The 8,105-nt window shown below is 49.0% G+C and overlaps 1 protein-coding gene across 6 annotated transcripts; it reads right to left on the minus strand.

Annotated features, from left to right (window-relative positions):
- Window positions 1–275: 275 nt before the first annotated feature.
- On the minus strand, window positions 276–7,546 carry ZBTB14 (zinc finger and BTB domain containing 14). 6 transcript variants are annotated; one of them, XM_070629803.1, is made up of 4 exons: window positions 6,937–7,057; window positions 5,833–5,991; window positions 4,623–4,706; window positions 276–3,502 (listed from the first exon to the last, which is right to left on the minus strand). In XM_070629803.1, the coding sequence occupies exons 3-4, from the start codon at window positions 4,623–4,625 to the stop codon at window positions 2,156–2,158; spliced, it is 1,350 nt and encodes a 449-aa protein (XP_070485904.1). In that variant the 5' UTR covers window positions 4,626–4,706; window positions 5,833–5,991; window positions 6,937–7,057; the 3' UTR covers window positions 276–2,155. The 6 variants fall into 6 exon arrangements, with proteins under 6 accessions (XP_070485904.1, XP_070485901.1, XP_070485900.1 ...); XM_070629800.1 differs by lacking the exons at window positions 5,833–5,991; window positions 6,937–7,057 and adding exons at window positions 5,181–5,281; window positions 6,119–6,513; XM_070629799.1 differs by lacking the exons at window positions 5,833–5,991; window positions 6,937–7,057 and adding an exon at window positions 7,106–7,546.
- Between the last annotated feature and the right edge of the window lie 559 nt (window positions 7,547–8,105).

An 8,105-nucleotide genomic window follows, 5' to 3' on the forward strand; every position in this document is an offset into this window, starting at 1 on the left:
CACACAGGAACCCAGTAGCAGTGGCAGAAATTACAACACAAATACATTTCTCATGCAAAATAGGACAAATGGTAAACATTTACACAATATAAACACTGTGCTGAAAATTAAGCTTCCTTTTTTGGGGTACCACTGTGATTATGTGGTTTCAATGAGGGTTAATACCACCTATTTAACTTGCAACTCTGTAAAACCATGACGAAGACAGTATAGAGAAAGCATGTTGGTACAACCCGGATGTGTGGAAGGCTACTATGAAAAAATGGAAACAGGAATGACAGAAGTATACTTTCTTTTATATACAAAAACGAACGCCCAAAAAATGGTTTGTTGAAGTAGCTATCAACAAGATGTTAAATTATTTTTCCTTTGCTTTGGTTAAAACAGCCCAGGAACGGCAATCAGTTTCCCTTCGACTAACAGCATGTAAACACAGTGACAGGACTACTCTTAGGAAAGAATAAACAACTTTTAAGAAAAGAAATTAAATTAATTTTAAACTAAATTAAACATTTTACCAATAAATAAGTCTCTTAAAAAGGTAGCAACTTCATCCTACAATCTTGGGCATAACATATACATCACTTTAAAAAATAAAATTTCTCCCACAATAGTAATTACAGGTGTTAATGCAACAAGCTATGAAATGAAATTACTTTAATGCATCTTTAAAAAAACCCTAGCAACCAAAAATAAATTTTAAAAATTGGCATTCTTCTAAGATTGTACATTCTAAAATAATTGACTAACACTTTATTACAGAACATAATTCAAATTATTGTTGGCATTTCAACATATCCCTAAAGAAATGATAAAAAAAAAATTTCGTACACCAAAATTGGAACAGTGTTTATAATTCTGTTTACAGCTATGAAAAGGCAATCAACTTCTACTTAAAACTGTAACCAGTGATGAAATATACTTCAGAAACATAAACATTTGGTCTGACAATCTTTAATATTGGTTAAAAACAGACTGATGTTTGTTGCTGATGGAAGTTATTTTAATCCAATGTGCAAAAAAAGTGCAGCTGTCTACTTTTACTTGAAATACATAAGACCAACACTTTTATACTATTTACACACTTAAAAGGCTTTAAATGTATTAAGTAGGGATATCCCATCTCCTTTATGGATAAATCGTGTGCTGCACAGGGGCCAAAAGCTTGGTGACATCATGTTGTTACACAAATGTATCTGAAAAGGCATACCTGTTCTTGTCCTAATTTTGATCCTAAAGAAAAATTCAATTTCAAAATCAATTAAGAATTATCTTGATCTAGAAAATCTTGGAAGCATTGCAAATGTGAAAACCTCGTGTCTGAGAGCCAGGTTCTTATGCACCCTTTTCTAATCTTCTCACCACTGGTCCATTCCACAAACCCCATCTGTTGCAGAGTGGCACTGCCTCAAGTAACAGGAACAAAAGAACTCAGCCCCCAGACCACCAACACCCCTGTGGGCTTGCTCAGCCTTCGGGAATTGTGACTACGTCTTTGGGGGTAGGTACGGGCAATCAAAGATGGATGAAGAAACACTTCAGCAAAGCAACCATTAATTGTCCACAAAAACTGTGAAAAACAGTGATATAAAACTAACAAACCAATTAGAAATCTAAGACCATTCTGCACTTCCAGAACTTGTTTTCCTATCTGCTCAGCGTTCTCGGCCAACCACCCACCAGTATTTTCTGCATCTACACGAAGAACTTTTATTGGGTTATTAAAAATGCTGTTTTGACCATAAGTCACTTATAATTGTGATGATTAGCAAATCAATTTACTCAATTATCACTCTGTGCAGTGCACCACCAGTGCGGCAAGTGTCATGAGGAATTAAAAATGGACTAGAAGTCTCTCACTTCTGTACTGGACACAGGAGTTCTCAAATTAAAATTATAAAAAAGAGGGGTGGGAGGGCTTCCTGGCAACATCAATACTAGACACCAGACAGGACAGTGAAACAGTTTGGTCAGAAACAAGGAATGTTATCTTCCTTGAAAAGCTTTAAAAACACCTAACCAAGCACTGCCTTAAGTCCAGTGCGTATAATGCTCCGTAAGATTCCACAAAAATACAGTGACTGGTGTTCATTTATTACGAACAATGCAATCTCAGTCTCCACGGCTCAGGCAAAGTGTTCCTGTCGCATCACCTCTAGCTACAGGCTATTGTTTCCAACTGCTGCTCCGCCTCAGCGGCCATGGCTGCTGCCTGCAACTGTTCTGTTTCGCTCTGGATGGCACTGGGGGTAACCTGCTTCCTTTCACTGTGCATATTGTTCTCATGCCTTTTCAGATCGGAGGCCTTGGCAAAGGCCTTGGTACAGGAACCACACACAAAAGGCTTCTCCCCTCTGTGTCTTCGTTCGTGATCTTTGAGGTGTGACTTATGTTTGAAGGCTTTGTCACACATGTGGCAGGCGAATGGTCTTTCATTGCTGTGAACTCTCTCGTGCTTCTTTAAGTCTGGGGCGCGAATAAAGGATTTCCCACACACCTCACAACTGTAGGGCTTATATCCTGTGTGGATTTTTAGGTGTTCTTTCAGGTGGGCCTGGGTGGTGAAACCTTTCGTACACATTTCACAAACAAATGGCCTGTCCGCCGTGTGGAGTTTTTCATGTTTCCTCAACCTGCCTTCGTCAGAAAATGTCTTCCCACATGCCTGACAGGCAATTTGCTCCCGATGGTGGCCATAAAGTAAGTACTCAAACTTCATGTCACTGGGAGCTGTGGTCCAACCCGGCGTCTGTTCATCCTTCACTTCACTCATTCCATCATTAAATGTTAAGGCTTGGGGGGTCTGGGACCCCAAATCTTTCGATTCTGGGGTCTCCATGGATTCTACTTCCTGGCCGTAGCAATTCACTTTTCGAACTTCCTCACTCCCTAGCTCTTTCAAGATGGCTTCCTGAACCCTGAGAGTAGTCGTAGGGGACTTGCCGTCCTCCTGACTCGGGGGGGTGCCTTCTACCGTGTCATCAGAAGGACTGTCATCCTGATCTCCAATCTCTTCCACATCATCATCCTGAGTGTCAGCAGCATCTCCAATGGGGCGATTTATTTTGAGGCAATACTTACTTTTTGATTGGCCATTATTTTCATCAGGACTGGATACATCACGCTTCTGCGAACAGAGTTTATCCAAAAATCGGATACCAAGAATCTGACCCGATGACATCATTAAGTTAACATCTTCTTTTTTCACAGAAATCTTTGCCGTGTACATGTAGTTCAGGACCTCTTCAAATATATCAGAACGGAGAAAATCTATTTCTATCACTGAAGAGCTATCCACTTCAAGCTTCTTGAAAAGCTTTTTAAAGTAGGTGCTACAGGCGGCAAGAACACATCTGTGTGCTCTGAATTTCACATCTTCAACGACAATAGCAATATCACAAAATTCTCCTTCTAGGCGTTGTTCATTTAGTGTTTTCAGAAACAGAGTTTTATGATCATCGTCATTATATTTAATGGTTTCAGACATACTGATGAAAAACTCCTACAAAAAATTTTTAAAAAGAAAAGTTTGGTAATTACGAACAATACTCTCCCACGCAGAAAACACAGGTAAGAGTTTCATTTTCTGATCAATTTTTGGTACCTAACCATTTCAGAAAGTCAGTGTTAGGAGTGGTTCAGAATATGAGCAGAAAAGACTGATCCTAACTGAGGGATTTCCATACAGTTACTTCTACCTCTCTTCAGTTTACTAGGTATTTGCCTCGTATTAAGAGCAGCAACTTTTAGTGAGCACATAATACACGCCAAGCTCTGTTTCATGTACTTTACACGCCTTCACAAAGATAATGATCAAATAACCTTACGAGACAGATATTACTATCCCCACTTTATAGATGAGGTTAGGAACCTGCCAAATATTCTAGTTATTTAGTGGAGAGTTGGTACTCAAATCTAGGCAATCTGGCTCCAAAACCTGTGCTTCCTGACAACCAGAGGTAATAATGACAAATAATTCAGCTTCAAAGTTTAAGAAACAGGTTCAAAGCACAGATCCACTAGTCCCGTCTGCTGCATCTACTCTAATTTCATGTGGAAGAAGATTCAGTAAAAAACCTAACAACGCTCTGTGTTCTATTTCTTTCACCAAAGAAACAAATCACTGTTGCAGACCTGGCAAGGGGTATCATTGCCAAAATATTGCATTTGGTGTTGTCTTCCAGTTTTTCCACACCAGCTTTGGGCCACTTCTGAATGAGGGTTAAGGTTTACTATGACCCTCAGAGAATCAGACGACGTTTGGGAAGACAGTGATGTGTGGCTTCATTCCCTCTCGATGCCAATCTATCTGCCACCAGATAGAAGTGTCATCAAGATGGGATGCACTTGACAAGTGCTGCAAGTATTTTACAAGCAAGAAATTTAGAACTGGCACGAAAGACATCCATCATCATGTAAAAGAACTGATCTTTTTAGAATAATGTGTTCTATATATTTTCTTTTCAAAAACATTGTGTTTTTTTATTCAGCATAGTAAAAATATGAGGAAAATACACACTCCTCTCAAAGAAACCTAAGTGCTAATGCATAATTGAGATATAATATTTTAAAGCAAACACCAAACCATATTTCCAAGATTTAATATCCAAAGTCATAGTTACCATGAACAACTCAGGCTATTATCTTAATGCTTTAAACACCAAATTCTTCAGATCAGAGTAACTCTGATCAGGAGCACGCCAGTCCTACAAGAGAAAAGGACACAAAAGAGTAAGGTGGGATCTTCCTCTATGCCAAATTCTGAACGTTTTCAAGAATTGATTTTAAAAAATAAACTTTCCTTTCCTGTCCTGCCATTTGCACATGTACCCGTTTCAGGCTGGGAAGAGACAGGGGGTGGCTGGCAGCATCAGGTCCAGCTCTGAGCTGACATGAGCGAGAACAGGTAAGGGCTGGAGCACTTAGGGCACAGAGGGGCTATGCACCAGGAGTGGGAAGGGTGGGTTGGAGAACCACTAAGGATATTCTCCTCACAAACAAAGTCCACGTCCCTATTTGTACAGATGTTGATAGCTACACAAACACAGGGAGGCCAGTAAGTGCTCCCTACCCCCACCATTTCCTGCTGGGTATGTAGCCCTCCACATTTTTCTCCAGGCTCATCTAAACATAGTATATATTTTTAATAAAGATATAGAAAGCTATAGAAGTACACATACCCAACAGTTAACGGTGGAGGACAGGGAACAGTAGCTGTTTTCTTCTTTGCACACTTCTCTGTGATGTACCACACATCACTTAAACTACACTCGTCTTAAGCCTGCATTTGAGAAATTCAGGGGTTTGCACCTCTATGCCTAAAGGGAGGCTCAAAGAATTCTGGTTATTGTGAGTTTTAATTCTTACAAGAGGGTCTCCATCCTGCAGACCAATATCCTGAAAAACATACAAAGTTTCCTCGACTAAACAATGACCACACAAAGAAAACTCTGGTGTGACAGGACCAAAGGACTGGGCTGCAACAGTCTTACACAAAAACTGTGGTGCAAGCAGGACTCAAACCTAGAGACCAGAGTCCTGAAAACCATCAAAAGTTCCCTCTCCAGAAAAGCGAACACACCAATAAGCTGCCTAAAGTAGCAGGCAGTTTCCTTATCTGCAAAGTGAGAGCTGGACAAAATTATTTCTAAAGCTGTTTCTGACTGACTGTTCCCGAGAGGCACCCCGGCCTGTAGTCACCCCCAAGGGAAGGCGGCCAGGCAAAACCATCCTACCAGGTCACTTTCTACTGTTGTCAGTAACTTTCCCCAGGACTTGTGGGATAAAAGTGCAGGGACTACGGGAGAGGGGAGTGGCGTGGCCCTACAGTACCCATGGCAACACAGCAGTGTGCTGAATTTTCTTTTTTGGCCGGAGTGTTACTCGGCTCCCATTCTCTCTCAAGATCTCTGAGGAGCATTTTTCTTCTATTGAGGTGTTCCAATTGCTAACTTCTGGTGAGTCAAACTGGAAGATACCCGCTGCCAGGATCTGTGTGGGTGCAAGGAAGGATGTAGCCCCAACCACACCTCCGTAACAAAGCTGCCCCTTTACTAAGGTTCTCCAAACGCGGCCGTTACAAAGGAGGGAGCGGGGGCTCCTGCAAAGCCAAACTTACATAAGCAGCGGCAGCCGCCTCCCCTACCCGAGCAGCCGCGACAATGGCGGCGGTACGACTTCCCTGTTGAAAGCTCGAAACTTCGGGACGAGGAGGAAGCCTTCGGAGCCTCTCCAGGCCTCGCTCCCATTGCTTTCGGCCCGGGAGGTGGAGGAGAGGATAAAGCCGTTTGCATTCCTCCCCAAACAAAAGCCCCCGGCTCGGAGGCCGGCGGTGCAAGGGCCGCTTTCCCTTTCATAATCAGGCTCTCGGCGCAGGCCGGGGGCCGCGGCACCAGCGCGGGAGGGAGCACCCGGGCAGCCGCGGCGGCGGGAGCGGGAGCGGGAGCGGGCGTGCGGCCGGGCTCCGCAGCCCCGCGCCGCGCCCCGCGAGCCCGGAGCTCGCGCCCCGCGCACTCCCCGGCCGGCTCGCGCCGGGCCCTCCCCCGCCCTCCCGCGGCCGGGGGCGGGGACGGCGCGCGGCCGGCTTCCCGAGCTCCGCGGGCGCACCCGGGCGAGCGAGCGCGGGGGTCCCGGCGCCCTCCGCCGCAGGCAGCGGGGGCGGCCCGGCGGGGCCTGCAGCTCGGAGGGGCGGCGCCCGGCGGGCCGCGCTCGGCGCCGGCTCCGGGCCGTCCCCACCCCCACCGCGGTGCACTGCGGCGCTGCGAGCGGGGGCGGCCATGAACTCCGCCGCTGAGGCTCGGCGAGCGCGCGCGCGGGGCCGCCGCCGCCGCCGCCGCCTGGCCGCTGCCCGAGCCCGCTCGCCGGCCTGCGCGGCCCCCGGAGCGCCCCGTCCCCACGCCCGGCCCAGCCCTGACCCACGCCCGGCCCCGCTCGCACCGCGCCCGGCCGCTGGCGGCTGCCCGCACATCCTGAAGCTGGCTGGCGCCCCAGAGCTCGGCGAGAACGCGCTTCTTCCGGGCAGCCTCGCCGCGCCGGCCGCCCCCGCGCCCCCGCGCCCGCCTCGCGGACGCAGGGGGCCCCTTCCGCACCCCCGGTCCGCGCTTACCTGCAGCCTGGCACAGCCACAGACACTCGCCGTGGGCTCCCCACGCTCACTGCACGCAGGCCGGGGACGGGATGGACGCGGGGCGCGGGGGCACGGTGGGTGGCAGTGTGTTTTGAATTTTTTTTTTTGGAGTTTGGGGAGGGGGCGGGGTGGGGGGAAATCGTGCACGTCCCTGATGGTAGCAGCCCTCCTCCTGCACGAGCACAGAATGTCTAGCCGGCCGTGAACACCCCCACCGGCACCCCCCCCTTCCCGTGCATGCGCGGTGCGGGCTGGGGGGAAGGCGCGCCGCCGGCTTGCGCAGGCACGGAACCCGGCCGAGCCTCTAAATGGGCGAGCAAAGAAAGGGTTAATCCGGGACCTTGCTACGCTTTCGTTGGAGTCTACGGGGCCGCCCCCGGAGGGCCCTGGCCTGCGCACGCGCGCGCACGCGCGCGGCTTGGGGCGCGCGGAGCCCGCGCGCGGGAGAAGGGGAGGCGGGGCAGGGGCGGGGCGTCGGTAGCAGAGGAGCTTATGCACGAGCGCTGCTGGCGGGCACCCGCCCCGCCTGGAGCTCCCGCCTCCCGCTCGGACTCCTGAGCTCCCGCCCGCGCCCGGCGCCGAGACAGCGCCGGGGACGCGGGAGCCCGGCGCTCCCGTGCGTGTGCATGTGCGTGGAGGCAGTGACGCCTTCGGGCGCGCGCAGGCCCTTCGTTGCGGCTGTGGGGCTCATCCGGGACGCCCGGGCTGGCACCCCAGGCACCCTCACCTCCGTGCAGGCCAGCCGACACTGAGACGCGCACTCGTTGGCGTTGGGTGACTGGTGTCGTTGCCGCATTATGTCTATCGGGGATTCGTAGGTGCTCAATAAACGTTTGCAGGACAAATGAAAAAAGTGACATCTTTCATTTGGATTGTAGGAGACGATCCCAGGTACACAGGAGACAGGGATCACCCTCAAAGCTCCGGATCCAGCCAAGCCCGCGCCCACGCTCCCGCATTTACCGAGACACTTTCAGGG

The sequence above is a fragment of the Equus przewalskii genome, chromosome 7 (genome assembly GCF_037783145.1).
Source record: "Equus przewalskii isolate Varuska chromosome 7, EquPr2, whole genome shotgun sequence".
Lineage (NCBI taxonomy): Eukaryota > Metazoa > Chordata > Mammalia > Perissodactyla > Equidae > Equus > Equus przewalskii.